Source organism: Anser cygnoides, chromosome Z (assembly GCF_040182565.1).
Source record: "Anser cygnoides isolate HZ-2024a breed goose chromosome Z, Taihu_goose_T2T_genome, whole genome shotgun sequence".
Taxonomy (NCBI): Eukaryota; Metazoa; Chordata; class Aves; order Anseriformes; family Anatidae; genus Anser; species Anser cygnoides.
The window spans coordinates 66,194,596-66,211,210 of NC_089912.1; the positions used below are offsets into that span (position 1 = coordinate 66,194,596).

Genomic DNA, 16,615 nt, shown 5'->3' on the forward strand with positions numbered 1-16,615 from the left:
ACTCTGACAAAGATATTAAAAAATACTAGTCCCAGTACTGACCCCATAGGAACACCACTCATCACTATTCTCCACCTGGACATTGAGACATTGACTGCAATTCTTTGAGTGCAGCCAACTAGCCAATTCCTTATCTAACAAGTGGTCCAAATATCAAATCCAGTGAATTAGCACCTTTGTCCTCCAGTTCGCTCAGGACCCCTGGATTCATTTCATCAAGTCCCACGGACTTACACACATTCATGTTCCTTAGGTGGTCTTGCACCCAATCTTCTACAGTGGGCAGTACTTCATCCTCCCAGTCTCTGCCCTTGGATTCTGTTACTTGGACAGTATCAACCACTCCTTCCAGTTTCATGTTGCTTGCAGACTTGCTGAGGGTGCACTCTCTCTCATCATGTGGTCATTAATGAAGATGTTAAACAGTATTGTTCTCAGAATTGACCCTTGGACTACACCACTAATCACTGGTCCTCAGCTGCACTTCATGTTCCTGATCACAACCTTGTAGTTCAGCCAGTTTTCAGTCCACCTTACTGGCCACTTCTCTAGTCCATACTTCATCAGTTTGTCAATGAGGATGTTAAGGAAGATGGTGTTGAAAATCAAGATAAACAGCACACACTGATCTTCACTGATCTTCTTCCCTCATCCACTGAGCCTGTAGAAGGTTATTGTCAGGTTGGTTAAGCATGATTCCCTCTTCACGAATGCATGTTTTAACTCCTAATCATATTCTTGTCCTTAATGTGCTTGGAAAATATTTCCCTGATTATTTTGCTCCATCAGTTCCTGGGGACTGAGGTGAGGCTGACTAGCTTGTACATGATCAATTCTTCCTTCTTGCTTTCATAGAATCATAGAATCATTTAGGTTGGAAAAGACCTCTGAGATCACCAAGTCCAACTGCTATCATAGCACTGCAAAGTCTACCACTAAACCATGTCCCTAAACACCACATCCACTTGTCTTTTAAATACCACTAGAGTTGGTGACTCAACCACTTCCCTGCACAGCTTGTTGCAATGCCTCACAACCCCTTCAGTGAAGATTTTTTTTCCTAGTATCTAACCTAAACCTCCCCTGGCACAACTTGAGGCCATTTCCTCTTGCCCTATTGCTTGTTGCTTGGGAGAAGAGACAGACCCCCCCACCCTGCTATGACCTCCTTTGAGGCAGTAGTAGAGAGCGATAAGGTCTCCCCTGTGCCTCCTTTTCTATAGGCTAAGTAACACCAGTTCCTTCAACTGCTCATCATTAGACTTGTTCTCTAAGCCCTTCACCAGCTTTGTTGCCCTTCTTTGGACTCTTTCCTTGAAGAGAGGAGAGACATTTGCATTCCTCCAGTCCTACGGAATCTCCCCCAGTCACCATCACCTCTCAAAGATAATTGAGAGTGGCCTAGCAATGGCGTCAGCCAGCTCCCTCAGCACGTGTTGGTACATCCCATCAGAACCTGTGGAATCCTGTATTTGCAGTTTATTCAAATGTTTCTTAAGATGGTCCTCCTCCACCAAAAGTAAGTCCTCCTTGCTGCAGACTTTCCTGCTAATCTCAGGGGACTGGGATTCCTGAAAGCAAGTTTTACTGTTAAAGACTGAGAGAGAGAAGGCTCAGCATTTCGAAAGTCTTTTCCAGCAGTTGGCTCATATTTTTCCTAGTCTTAATTTTGCTGTGGAGATATCTGTAAATATCCGTCTTCCTTCCCTTTTCCACCACACACAAGAAAAGATCTTTTCTCCGTGAAAACATTGAAACAGATTGTATGGAGAGGTAGTCTCCATCATTGGATGTTTTCGAGACAGGGTAAAAACCTGAGCAACCTGGTCTGACTTTTCAGCTGATGCTGCTTTAACCACAAGGTTGGACTATGTGACCTCTGGAGGTTGCTTCCAACCTGAATTATTCAATGATCCTATGTTTCTGATGATTGCACATACCTTTTATTATTTATCTACAGTAAGAAATATTATAGAAGTAAAAGCGTTAAACTTTATAATGTACCTATTTTAGGTAATTGTCCTATCAGAAATGATCCATCTGGTCAAGAAACTGAATCAGACAACAGTCAGAATGACCTATCCAAGGTTTGTAGTTTGATTTTAGCTGCTACTATATAAAGATACTTTAGTTAAAATCTTATTAAACTACAGAATGGTGACACCATTTCATCATTCTGCACTTATTTGTTCACCTTACTGCAAGCATTTTCTGTATGAAATTTGGAAAGACATCTTATAAAAATCTATTCCTGCGTATGTTGGTTAGAGTTGTACATACAGCTAGAGTTATACATAAATACCTCCCTGTTTAATCTCACATTTATGTAAGATATGGTACTTCCTATTCATTTTTGAGTTAGCAGAAATGTATTCCTGATCTTGGTGGTGCAAAGCAGATAATTCATCCCATGATAAGATTTCTTTTCTTTATGTTCAAAAATACTTAATTTCCAGTGATCTCTTTGACTTTATTGGTTGAGCTGAAGAGTACTTCAAAAGCTAGGAAGGTTCCTATAGAACTAAAAAATTTAAATGCTGCTATAGGAAACCAGTTTGAGGCTTCTTTTAAGCTATCAGAAAGGAAATCATCAATGGATTTAGAGCAGAGAAAATGAGAGTAACCTTGGACACAAGTCAGAATTATTGCACAGTTAAATCAGAATAACTTGGACACTTAATTTTTTTATCTTTCTGCTTTCAATATCCTTTGTTTCTCTACCTCATTTCTGTCTGGCATTTTCATGAGTGTAATGATGTTCAGTTTGAGATTTCAGTTAAATTAGATGTTTTTAAATCAGTTTAAACTATTTCTCCTAAATAGATAATAAACATAGATAATAAAATAAACATTAAATATAAATTAATAGCACAATGAAGATTAATAAATAACACAATAAAGATAAAGATAAATAAATATATAGAGAACATAGAAGTAAGGTATGTAAAGTAGAATCTATGTAAAGTAGAATAGTTCTTTTTAACTGTCAGTGTCATGAGCATTCTGAGCACTTCAGTCTTACATGTTCTTTTAACTGCACTCTTCCACAGCTTTCTGTACGTGCCCAGCTTGGTGCTGCATCACAGAAATTGTTGAAGAAAGGAAAAAGTATTCCTGATGAATTACTAGTTGCCATCCTATTGGAAGCTATTAAGTATGAAATTGTGTAGCTTTTTTCCCCAGTTATTGAGAGTGTAATTATCCAGTTTGTAGATCCAGAGTCAGCCATTTCTCTTTATTCAGTGCATTACTGGAACGTTGGAGTATTCTGCTGGGAACGTGGAGCTAATTAGTGAAGTTAGTTAATCCTCATATTAAAGCAGTAGAATCTAGCCCTAAATTACGCAGACATTATTGTACACCACTGACAGCAAGTAAAAAAAAATATCTATCACATAGTCATTAAATATAACTTATGTCTCTATTTTGTTTATCAGTTGGAAACTATTCACAATGTTCTAGTGTTTTTTCTTCTAGGTTTTATGTGAAATACATAATCCAAACATTCATACTTTGGCAGTTAAGTTACTTATTTTTTTACATTCTTACATGACAGAAAATTGTCTCTACTCTCCTGATAAGCAAATAGCACTTAAGTTCTCACATGAATATCATGTAAGTTGTATTACTCCCATCAGTACTTTATGTTATGAAACAGATTTTGCTATTTATTTCTTTAGTGCAAAAGTTAGCACTTCAAGACAACAGTGAAATTACATCTCTGATAATAGTTTGTATAGAATTTGTTCTTGAAAACTTCATCAAGACAGATGTTTTGTTTTGTTTATCACTTTTAGCTATACTTGATGTAATTTCCTGGTATAAAATCCATTGTTTCACAAATTTAGTTGTCATATTCTCTGTTCATGAGGATATTGCATATACTGAATTCAGAATGAAAGACTGCTAGGACAAGCTGTTCTTTAGGTGTTAATATTATGCTATCAATTCACCGTATAATCCTGATCCTTTATTTGCCCATAGCCAAACACCGCCAGAGATGGGGTGGATTCTGGATGGATTTCCAATGACAATTAATCAGGCAAAGCTATTTGAAAAAGCCTATACAGGGGTCGATCCAGATGAAGCAGAAGCAGAAGATATGAACCCTGGAAAGCTCTCCCTTGTTACAGATCCCAGAGCCCCTAACAAGCCTCCTGTTTCCTTACCTGCATTTGATGTTTCTGTGTTATTGGATATTTCAGACACGACAGTACTAAAACGCATGGCTAGCTTGAAGTGTGAGTTTCCAACTACACTTAACAAAGTTAAATGACAAGCAGATTCTGATTTAAGGGGAATATAAAGATTGTTATAATATTGAAACTACTAAATTGTGAATACTTTGCAATGTAATGGCAATTTGCTTAGTGAAATTAGGATACAAAATTATATATTATTTTTACTTTTTCTGATAATTATGAAATTATATTTTTTATTATTTCCTGGCAGTTTTCCTCTCCATATGTAAGTCCTCTTCTAACTTTGGCTGTTCTTTTTTTACTTGTCTAAAGTACATGACTTTATAAATTTAACTTATATTTACCAGATCTACCCTTACGTGGTGCTCATTGGAGCGAAATAGCATTATTGTACAATTTCTTTATATCTCACAGAATCATTTATATGTGTTTCAGTCAAAAGCACATTAGAAGTGTGCAAGTACATGTGTATATTCTTGGTTTTATTTGTTCTGAAATCTCACTAGAGCTGATATAGTGCAGTGGCTAGTGTTAACTATCACATAAAACAGCAGTTGAGAAAAACAGAACTTACGTCAAATGCAGAAATATGACTCATTCCAAATGAGTATGTGTAAATAGTATTTTTCTCCAAGAGACACATTTGGAAAGAGACAAAGGAAAAGGTAAACAAAGGGATGTGCTAACTTTCCCTGGCATGTGCGAACATTCATTCCCTATCGAACACTGCATTTGTCGTATGTTAGTTAGTGAACACCTGTAAGTAGGTGATTTTGACCAGAAATGACAAAGGCATCAAAGGCCTTTTGAGGGCTGTTTCAGTTCCAAGCCACATACTTTTCATTGATCTTATTCATCTTGGCAAAACATGAGTTCTTTTCACAAATACATCCTGTATTATCCAAATTGTAGGGAGATTCTTCTTTATTGTTTTTACTGCAGCAGTTTCATAGCACTTGGCTTGAATTTAACAGCATTTAACTTTTGTTAAAAAAAAGAAAGGAGAGGTAGGATGAGAATGAGGCAAAATTGTTAGAGGTTTTGCTAACAATGCAGTCAAGATAAATGTATAGACACTTAAAATTTGTGTTAATTTTAAGACCTTGTGTGCCAAAACACTTTGAAAATTTGATAATACATGATATAGTCTCAAGAATCCAAAAAGAATTTATTTCTTAAGATGTCATGTGTTGATAGAAAGAGTCATAGGAACAATAAAAACATCATAAAGTTAAAAAAAAAAGTGTCAAATTAGTCATTAAAGTGTTTTTTAATCTCGAGAAGACTCAGAGAAAGAGGATATCGTGTCTTCAGGTGCAATAGTTTATCTGTCTATTGCTGTTGTGGTTACTTCAAGGAAGATTCAGATTAGACTGCGAAAACAGCTTCTAACTGTAAGAATAGTTAAGCCTGAAGTAGTCTGTCCATGAGATTTTTCCCATCTCTACACCTGGAGATTTCTACGACTGCAAAGTATCCATCAGGAAATATTAGCATTATCACTGACTGCATTTAAACAGAAAAGGAGGGAAGGCACTGACTCCAGGTCCTTACCCAGATCTATTTCTATAATTCTCTCTGACCTTTCCTTTCTTTTAGGAAGCTGGCACCCAGTTTTTAGATGAGGAAATGTAAAATGAAGGAAAGCTAAAATCTTTCTTTTAATAATTATCTTATTTGGGGCCAATCACTACTTGTACCTTTTTCAACATATGCTCATATATGCTGTTTTCCACACAGCACAGAAATTAAACTCATCTCAAATGGAACAGGAGGACAACAATCAAAATTCAGATGCTGAAATCCTTGAAGAGAAGATTGACTTAGTAAGGGGCCAGGTGCTGCATAGGTATGTTGCTTGAAGTACAAAAAAGTTACTTCAACCATATTTTTAGGCATGTAGTTAATCTGAACCTCATATGTGATCCATGATTGTACTGATATGCCTAATGTTAAGATTTTACTTATGAGTTTATCTGATGTGGAGCTTAAAGAGCTAGTGAATTCATGGCACAATACAAATAATCCTAGAAGATAAAAGTTCATATGTTTTGCTTTTCCAAGGTATTTTTACAAGGAGAATTTCTTTTGCAGATATGTATTGAATGAACCATACATACATATACTTACATATATATATGTATGCATACATACATCTGAGAAATGTCATATATAATGTGATTGCCCTTGAGTGAAATGGTTTGGGTTACAGACTTTTTGAAATGGTATCTTCCACTTTTACAGGAATAAAGAATATATTAGTTTTGTATGTTTTATGCAATCATTATATGCTTAATTTTACATAGAGAGCAAAATCAAGAACACCAAGTTTTATATCTAAATATTTAATACTACTATTTTAGACTACTACATTATTGATTATTATTGTTTTAGTTGTGATAGAAGAAAACATATGCTTACATTGTGAGAAGAAAGAGTAACAAATACGTATAACTAGATAACAGTAGGATTTTGAAAATTTTCTGTTGCTGAAAATGAAGGGGTTGATGTGGATAGAAATTTAAATATTTTCAAAAAGTGTTTGCTGAATTTGCTTTAGTATTGGATTAGATGTGATATTTCTTTTGTTTATTGGTTTTGGGAAAATGTTTTCTTTTCCTGCAGTTATTTCAGTAGTTAGATTTTAAGATTTTAATATGATTTTTGTAGAATTTCAGGCTTTCTAGACACATGGCCAAAATTAGAGAACTGGTTTTCAGTCCATCACAATATTCTAGTGAAAGTCAATGCAGAGACAGAAGAAAGTCTTGTGTGCGAAGCAGTAAAGGAAATTCTAGTGGGAGAAATTGCCAAAAAGCAGAATAGAAGTAAGTTATTTTGTTCCTACTTTTTGCATTTAATTAAAAAAGACTTAATTCTTTATAATTAATACTAATGATAAATATATATAAATATATGAAAACACTACCAATTTTCACTGTCCCCGCAAGACTTTGGAGATTTATGAGTTAGTGATAACTGCCCTGGAACTCTGAATTTTTCTGTTATCCTGTTTCAGAGGATGTGGACTGATTTCACATAGTTGCAAAGGTAATTTGAGAAAAGGTTTTAAAACGTTTAAAACAAACTGTCAGTTGGGTATATTTAAATTCACTGAAGTAACGGATTACTAAATTCAGTCCCTACTTCTTGGTTAAAGTATTATGGCTAGCATCTTCACCATGTGGCATAACAGCAGCAGCAGCTTAAAAATATGAATAACTTGCAGTGTTATTAACATCTCTTTTGGTGCATCTTATTACATATTTCCTCTTAATCACCCCAAAGGACAGAATCATATAAAAATAAAAAAAGGAAAAAAAATACCCAAGGGAAAAGGTGTATCGAATAAAACAGGACTGGCAGACTTTTGAATAACCAGTTTCATTTCTTCAGGATTATTAGAAGACAGTCTTTATGTGTCTTCCAACACATTTTTCTTTCCCCATTCTCACATGGAAACCATAATTGCTTACAACTGTTCTTTAATTAAGCAGGGAATCATTGAAATAATGATAGTTATAATGAATCTCAGAATTGTCAATACCGCTGACCTTGATTTACCTGGTAAAGAATATTTTGTAAAATCACACAAAATCTTTATCTTCTTGTTTCTCTCACAGTGATGGTTTTAGAAAAGTATCAATCCTGCAAAACACAACCTAACTGGAAAGGAATGTTATAACAACTATGGCATCACTGGTTTGATCAGTATATATATTTATGAAAAACACCAAACAATGAAATATTGAATCTGTTCCATTATTTTCAACGTGTCAGAGTAGCATAGATGTCTATCTTTGTTTACTTAAAATACATTTGAAGGTACTAATTCTATGTTCTAATACAAGGTTCTGCTCAAGAAAAATCACCAGGAAAAAAGCCTTTACCAGTCACATCTCAAGATTTGGTTCCTCCTATTCCTGTGACACAACCACCAATTGAACCAGGATCACATGGATGGATTTATGTAGATGAACCACTTCCCAAGGTACATTAATTCATAGAACCATAGAATCATTTAGGTTGGAAAAGACCTCTAAGATCACCAAGTCCAACTGCTATTGTAGCACTGTGAAGTCTACCACTAAACCATGTCCCTAAACACCACATCCACTTGTCTTTTAAATACCACTAGAGTTGGTGACTCAACCACTTCCCTGAACAGCCTGTTGCAATGCTTCACAACCCCTTCAGTGAAGATTTTTTTCCAAATATCCAACCTAAACTTCCCCTGGCACAACTTGAGGCCTATCACTTGCTGCTTGAGAGAAGAGACTGACCCCCACCCTGCTACAACCTCCCTTGTGGAGGTAGTAGTAGAGCGATAAGGTCTCCCCTGTGCCTCCTTTTCTCTAGGCTAAGTAACACCAGTTCCTTCAACTGCTCATCATTAGACTTGTTCTCTAAGCCCTTCACCAGCTTTGTTGCCCTTCTTTGGACTCTTTCCTTGAAGAGAGGAGAGACATTTGCATTCCTCCAGTCCTATGGAATCTCCCCCAGTCGCCATCACTTTTCAAAGATAATTGAGAGTGGCCTAGCAATGACATCAGCCAGCTCCCTCAGCAGATGTGGGTACCTGTGGAATCCTGTATTTGCAGTTTATTCAAATGTTTCTTAAGCTGATTGTTGCCCTTTGGACATGCTCCAGCACCTTGATGTCTTTCTTGTAGTGAGGGGCCCAAAACCGAACACAGTATTCGAGGTTTGGCTTCACCAGAGACTAGTATAGGGGGACAATCTCTTCCCTAGACCTGTTGGCCACACCATTTCTGATACAAGCGTAGATGCTATTAGCCTTCTTGGCTACCTGAGCACACTACTGGCTCTTATTCAACTGGCTATCAACCAATACCCTCAGGTCCTTTTCTGCTAGGCAGCTTTACAGGCACTCTTCCCCAAGCCTGTAGCAGAGTTGTTGTCAACACTTATCTGTGTTGAACCTCATACAGTTGGTGTCGGCCCATCAATCCAGACTATTGAGATCCCTCTGTAGACCCTTCCTACCCTTAAGCACATCAATGCTCCCACTGAACTTGGTGTCATCTGCAAACTTACTGAGAGTGCACTCGATCCCCTCATCCAGATCATTGATAAAAGTATTGAAGAGAATTGGACCCAGTACTGAGCCCTGGGGGACACCACTTGTGACTGGCCCCCAGGTGGATTTAGCTCCATTCACCACGACTCCTTGGGCCTGGCCACCCAGCCAGTTTTTTACCCAGCAAAGCACACACCCATCTAAGCCATGAGCAGCCAGTTTCTCCAGGAGAATGCTGTGTAAAACAGTGTCAAAAGCTTTACTAAAGTCTCAGTAGACAAAATCCACAGCCTTTCCCTCATCCACTAAGTGCATCACCTTGTCATAGAAGGAGATGAGGGTAGTTGAGCAAGACCTGCTTTTCACAAAAAGCTGACCGGGCTTGGTCCTGTACTGGTTGTCCTGTATGTGCCGCGAGATGGCGCTCAAGGTGACGGCGCTCTGTAACCTTCCCCAGCACGGAGGACAGACTGACAGGCCTGTAGTTCACCACGTCCTCCCTCTGGCCGTTCTTGTCAATCGGCGTCACATTTGCTAGACTCCAGTCAGCTGGGACATCCCAGCCATCTGGCTATCCAGCCAGGACTGCCGATAAATGATTAAAAGTGGCTTGGTGAGCACTTCCGCTGGCTCCCTCAGTACCCGTGCATATCTAAGTGGTGTAACAGGTTACTAACCATTTCCTCTTGGATTATGGAGGCTTCATTCTGCTCCCCATCCTTATCTTCCAGCTCAGGGGGCTGGTTACCAGGAGAACAACTGGTCTTACTACTAAAGGCTGAGGCAAAGAAAGCATGAAGTATTGAAATTAAGATCTGAAATTTAGCAATTTCCTGAGATAACTTTATATCTGCATCTTTGTTTTCAGTAGCCCTCAGCAGGTTTTTCTTCCATCATTATGTGTAGTTGCTTATTTGGAAGCAATTTACTTTTTGTTCTCCATGATATGGCCTGCATAATTCTGCTTTTTCTGAAAAAAATAAAAATAAAAAATTCTGTCACTTTGCTTTAAACTTGTTGTCTGCTTGGGTCATTTGATGACTCTACATTCTTGTATTGTGAGATACAATGAAAATAATTCTGTATTCACCCTCTGAAGGTACTTATGTATTAGAGCCATGTAACCTATCTCCCTTCTTCATTTTGCCTCAGATATTGTTTTTCCAATACAGTCATAATGTTTAATTCTCCTCATGCAGAAGCAGTTCAATATGTTCAGTCATGACCGTTGCCCTACTTTCTGTCTGCCTGTTGTAGTTCCAACAAAAATTTTTTGAGATGGGGAGCTGGGACTGCTTGCAGTATTCAGGATGTGGATTTGAGGGGTGCATAATGATGCTTTGTGTTTTGTTCTGTAATTCCATTCCTAATGTTTACCAGTTTTGACTTTATAACTGCAGTTAGCTTGCATATGCTGTAAATCTCTTTCTGAGTAGCTACAGCCCATAAGTCAGTATGTTGTGTTTCCTCTGGTCATGGCCTTCATTTGTCATTTTTTGACAGTCAGTCAGTCAAATGTCACTTTTGCAACACTTGACAGTCACCTTTAATTTTTACTAGTTTGAACAGTTGTGTACCACCTAATTACTCATCCTTCTTTACTGAATTTATGAATATATCAAAAAGCAGATATCAGCAGTATTTTGCTGGTAATTCCCATTCATTTTGAGTATGGCCACTTTTTTCCAAAGAAATGCATAGGATAACCTATATGTTGGTAGTGTTTATAATTAGCTGTGAATAGTTGTAAATCAAAAGAAATACGTAGTGAAAGAAATCAGTAATGTGATTTCATGAAATGATCTTTCTTATATTTGCTAATGATACAGCTAAGTGGATTACCAATAAATGTATCAATTAATTTTGATGTTTTTAAAAATACAGGAGATATCTGACTTTTTAGTACCTTACTGGGAAAACATAGAAAATGCATATGTCAATACCATCAAAGCTATACTTAGATGCCTAAGGGATGAACAGCACTCTATAATTTATTACTTAGCAGATGTTAGGTGAGTAGAAAAAGTAGCCTACTACTTTAATATTCATATTTTATATTTTTAATCTGGCATTCTATTTGTATTTTAACACTATAGTTTTTTACCATAATTTACAGAAAAAATTTCCAAGATTATTTAAAGCGCCCAGATCTTAAGCAGGAATTTGTATCTCAGTGGCAATCAGATTTTAATTCAATTGCTGATGACCTGCGAGAAGATGAGGAAACAAAAGCAGAACTACATCAAAGAGTTACTGTAAGTAAATGACAAAAGTTATAATATACCCTAAAGTATTGTTTGATTGTATACAACCTTAGTGTAACATGAATGATATTATTATTTACATTTTTTTTCCTCTTACCACTCCTCTTAAACTATTTCACTTCCTCTTGTACATAAAGTGACACGTCACAACTGGTCTGGCTTGTGGCCACACCTTTCTTATCTCTTGCTTCTTTCTTTAAGTTATACTGTTGTATTCTGGTACAGTTTAGAGTAAGAATTTCTCTGGTTTCTTTTTCTTTACATTTTTCAGAAATTTTACTTATAGGTTTGGTCATTTCTATAACATTCTGGCAAATCTTGTCAGCCATTTAGTTTTTCCGTATATGAGATATGGTAATATATGTGTGCTAAAGCTGATTCATACAAAGTACATAGAATTTCTGTGAAATGTTTTGGCGCAGGTAAGTCTTTGCTCTCATACATCTCCTGAGAGCTCTTCTTCACAGAAATACGTAGCTGTAAAGGTCCTAACAAGTTCGGAGCCAATTTAAACATAGGCAGGAAATGGAGCTATCTTTGAATTTATTGGATTCCCACTTCAGAACAGACATAAACAGAATTCTGCACTATCCTATATTGCTTTCAGAAGAAACGTACTTCTGCATAATCTTTCATTGAAATCATGTCAGGAAATGCTCCCAGAAAAGAGAAAAAAATGACAGACATGTTTTTATTTGTAGGGAACATTGGTAGAATTATAGAAGAATTCACTAAAGTGGAAAAAAACATAGAACCTCCTTTTATATAGCATTATTTCAATAGGATGAAATAGAAGACTTAAAAATCATCATTCATATTCCTAATTTCCAGTAAATGGAATTATAAAAAAGACTGGAATCCCTCTGTCTTATATTTTAGAAAGCTAGAATTTTAAGTATTTGACCTTTCACTCGTAACAGAGATCCATGTTTGACATTCTCCATTTCAAATTAGGCTAAGAGGATGAGATAGTGATATATTTTTTGGACATTTAGGCAGTGAGTCTCAGGCACTGTGATAATGCTAAGCACCATAAGTAAGACTGTTTGTAGTTAATACATGACTACCAGGAATTCTGTTTCCAAATTACCCATTCTAGTCCTTGTGGATTCCAAACCTGTGGGTGAATGTGAAGATGGTGCTTCCTCTGTGCCTTTAAGCTTGCCCATTGTACCTCCACAAATGTGAGAATTCTATCATTCATCCTTCCGTGATACTAGAAAAGGAGAGAGAGGAAATGAAGAGGGCTGGAATCTGTGGAATGTCTTTCCTTAAACATTTCCGCTTTCCCATACTGCTGAACTCTGTCCTCTCAGCTGGACCCTTTCTGAAACACCATCCACAATGGAAGCTGCCACGTTGTGAAACCACATAAACCACATTTCTCTGATACCAACTGGAAAATGGAAAAATACATCCCATCTTGCTATGTGTGAAAAATCCCTCAAAGGCTTTGACATCCAAGGCTCTGACATCCAAGGCTTTGGCAACCAAACTCATAACAGAATTGCTATGCATAAGATCTCTGTTACACTGTCTTTTAGCAATTTCTCTCACTTTCCGCTCATGACTTTGCTATCATCTAATATGGTAAGTCACTTGATCCCACTACATCTCTTGTCCCATATAGGAGACAACTTAGCACATGCATTCATTTTTCTTTTTTCCCCTACCTGAGTACAAAAAAAGAAGGAGAGAGAAGCTGTTTCACTTTGAAATAAGAAAGAGTGGTGAGAGAGAAAAAGAAAGACACATAAAACATGTTTTTGGCTTCTCCCTGAAAAAAGATAGCTCACCATCTACTGTTCCAGCTGTAGTCACCATTTACAGTAAATCAAACCTGTGACCTGCATAACATGAGAACAAAGAAGAAAATGCTGCTCATTACGTGTTGCAGGAAGATACTGGAAAGAACTGTACATCAGTTTGTGCAAAATATTAGTTTGTGTTGTTTGTATCCACAAAACAAGTCATTTGTAAGCTTATATCTTTTTATTCAGTAACAGTTCCTTATGTGTATATCCTACAGTGCGGAACAACCGTAAATATGTGATAGCATTCAATTTGGCTACCTTCTATCTATGCCACTGATGTGTAAAGTAGGTCAAGGGCTGTTCATTTGGCAGCTTCCCTGTGGCTCTTGTCCTACTGAGGACAGCTGAATTTGTCTGAAGTTTTTGGATACAGTGGGACTAACAGGATTTGACTGATTAGGCTGAGACCAAGAGCTGGTGAATATTGAATCGCTCATCACCTGAAGCCTAACCGCCTTGTTGTAAGGGTAGTAGTCTGGAACAGCTTTCCTTTTTTCCCAGGATAAATCAGGTGATGTAGAACTGCTTGGAGACTGAGAAACGGCTCGCCTGAGCATACCACAGCATTTAACAGCTTCTTTTTCTTGTCTCTTCTTACTCCATAGAGGTCTGTCATGCCACTTCCATGCAGAAATGGTAGTGGGGAACAGAAGGTTTTCATGCATGTTTTATGCCTACTAGGTCCTCAGTGTTGACAGTGAGCTACATAGCTGCTGTTAGATATAGTCACTAGTTGAAGAGCACTTAGTTACTTAGTTACATAGCACCATCCATGTTAAAGCAAGAATAGAATGGAGCTATGCAAATAGCAGAATGTTTGAACAGTGAGATGATTTTCTCAGGATCATTCATATTGCACATCCGCTTAGAATTCTCCTTATATTTATATTGCAAAGCATTCAAGTGGAAAGTTGCTGGTACTGTTAGGAGCTTAGCTATTCATGTTCTAAACTCTTTGTCTGGCTTAGATAGGTCTTTGCTTGGTGAAAGCAAGGCAGCAAGTACTGTCCTATGCATTAATCTTATACCTCTGGATTCTTCTGTTTGGTACACTTGTAAAACTACTTTCTGTCAGCTCTCTATAAGCACATAACTCTTGGACCAGGCTTTGACTGTAATAAAAATTTAAAAAAAAAAATTAAGAGGAAGATGCCTTGTGCACAGGCAAAAATATAGTTTTTAATAATAAATAAAAATGTATGTGTGTTTTATTTCATAGTTATTTCTCATATTTTATTTTGTGTTTTAGGACTTAAGAGATCTTCTCTGGGATATCTGTGATAAAAGAAGGGAAGAAGCAGAGCAGGAACGTACTGATATCATGAATGACGGCTGGTTACTGGATCATAAGGGGCTCGCAATAAACCATTTTTTTTCACTTATGCAGGTATGATATAGACTCTACTATAGAGTTTGCAATGCAAGTAGACAATTAATTAGATTTGGAAGACAGTAAGCCTCAGAAGAATTTCATGTTTGGCTTTGAATAAATGAGGGATCGAGAATAAGATAAGCAAATGTTCATGCCTCTTCTGATTTTATCTAGAATGTTAGAGATTAGAAGTGGATGACAATCCATATGCTTACCCATTTTGCAAGCAGAAAAGTTTAAGAAAAACACCATTGTTATTGTCCAACACCATGAACTTTCAATCTGTAACGCACAGTGCTACTTTTGCAGTTTTATCAGTCCACTGAATCATCTGAGTTTTGTAACAGAAATGTCAAAACTGATTATACTGGAGTGATTGTAGTAATATCAGCTTTTTATTTACAAATTACATAATTCACTGTGGTTGTAGACACACTTACTGCTAAGGTTGTCTTGTGTTTCCCATATCAAGAAATTATTTCAGTTGTAACTTCACCAGTGTGGCTTGAAATTTTACCTTGTCTTAAAAAAATATATATAGTTGTGAGGAATGTTTTTGAGAAAGTGATGTTTTTTGTTATTCTTGAGAAAATCCATTTAAATGTGGCACAGCTTTCACACGTCTAACTTTACAGTTTTCACAAGACCATATTCATTTAGGTGGCTCTTCCCTTCCCAACAGTATGCCTTTCTTCTCATTCAGTGAGACTGTGAATTACTTCAGTTCCTGAAGTAAAGTAAGATTTATTTTCCTGTGACTGCCATTCTTAGGTGGATAAATTGGGTTTAGGGCTGAAATGGAATGGAATGGAATGGAATGGAATGGAATGGCATTTCTGTAAACTGAGTGACCTTGCTTTAAAAGTTTTGGCAGCATTAAAGAAGGTGGGGAAATAAGTACTTTAAACACATGCCATGTTATGCTAATTTAGTTGAAAAGTCAGGATGAAGCACTTTTGGTTGGGCTCCCTGACCCTTAACTCTGTTTTATTTTTACAGGCTTATTAAACAAGGGAACCACTCTCTTATCTTACATGAATGTTGTGGCAATCTAAGTAAATTCAGTTGCTATAGTAGGGAAATTATTAACCCTATTTTCAAAGAGCCTAAATAATGCCACAAATAAAGACTAAGGCCATTGACTAAATTAAGAGATCTAAGTATCAAATACCTGCTGACTAACTGAACAGCGTTCTTCCTCTAATTAGGGTATTTATATTATTGTGTATTTAAATTCTGTATTTTAAATAATACACACAAGGAAGCCAAATTAAAATGATATCGCTGAGCTTAAATCTTATCTTTTTCTATTTTAATATTCATGTATAAGCTTGCAAGCTTAATTCTCTTTAGCAGAGTTTCATTGACACGTAAGATGCAGTCCAGAAGAGATTTGCTATCTACTTTGATATGTCTTCTGTGGATATGCAGAATAGACACTTAAAATGAAAAATATATTAACAATATGTAATATTTATGTTTTTCCCTTAAAAAAAATCATTTATACTTTCCTTATTTATTATCCTTATTCATTTTCCCAAATATTATTTTCCCATATTACATATACTCCCCAAATTAAATGAATTATCAATGTTACAACTACAAAAATAAAAATATAATAACTAAATCTTTAAGTTATGGCTTGGTTTGAGAAACAGCCAAAAATAGACTGTGTTGGTCTTGAGTTCTCCTTTTGCGGCTTTTTCTGTGGGAAGTTACATATATTCTCCAGGTGGCTTTGTTACTGTATAAACATACAGATTTGTATAAATTCCGTTTAACAAAGTCTTAACCTTAGGAAGGTTACATCAGGTTTCTTTCCACCCTTCTTTGTGTGCACTGTCATAATATATTTTTTCCTTAACTTATGGATAAGGGCTGTTTTACACCGCAAAGGTTTTATTCTTTGTTTTGTGAATGTG

At 36.5% G+C, this 16,615-nt stretch overlaps 1 protein-coding gene across 15 annotated transcripts in view; it reads left to right on the plus strand.

Annotated features, from left to right (window-relative positions):
• Positions 1-16,615, plus strand: part of SPEF2 (sperm flagellar 2) — an 89,137-nt gene that overhangs the window by 30,770 nt on the left and 41,752 nt on the right. For 10 of the 15 annotated variants that reach the window (XR_010827728.1, XR_010827729.1, XM_066988287.1 and 7 more), the window contains 9 exons: positions 2,014-2,087; positions 3,051-3,154; positions 3,985-4,241; positions 5,943-6,051; positions 6,873-7,030; positions 8,054-8,193; positions 11,128-11,255; positions 11,360-11,498; positions 14,571-14,708. Coding sequence is in view for 10 of the 15 variants with exons in the window: in XM_066988287.1 (XP_066844388.1) it covers positions 2,014-2,087; positions 3,051-3,154; positions 3,985-4,241; positions 5,943-6,051; positions 6,873-7,030; positions 8,054-8,193; positions 11,128-11,255; positions 11,360-11,498; positions 14,571-14,708 (1,247 nt within the window). In the remaining 5 variants the exon portion in view is untranslated. Of the gene's footprint in view, positions 1-2,013; positions 2,088-3,050; positions 3,155-3,984; positions 4,242-5,942; positions 6,052-6,872; positions 7,031-8,053; positions 8,194-11,127; positions 11,256-11,359; positions 11,499-14,570; positions 14,709-16,615 lie in introns of those variants that run through there. The other 5 variants (XR_010827730.1, XM_066988284.1, XR_010827731.1 and 2 more) reach the window with 5 other exon arrangements.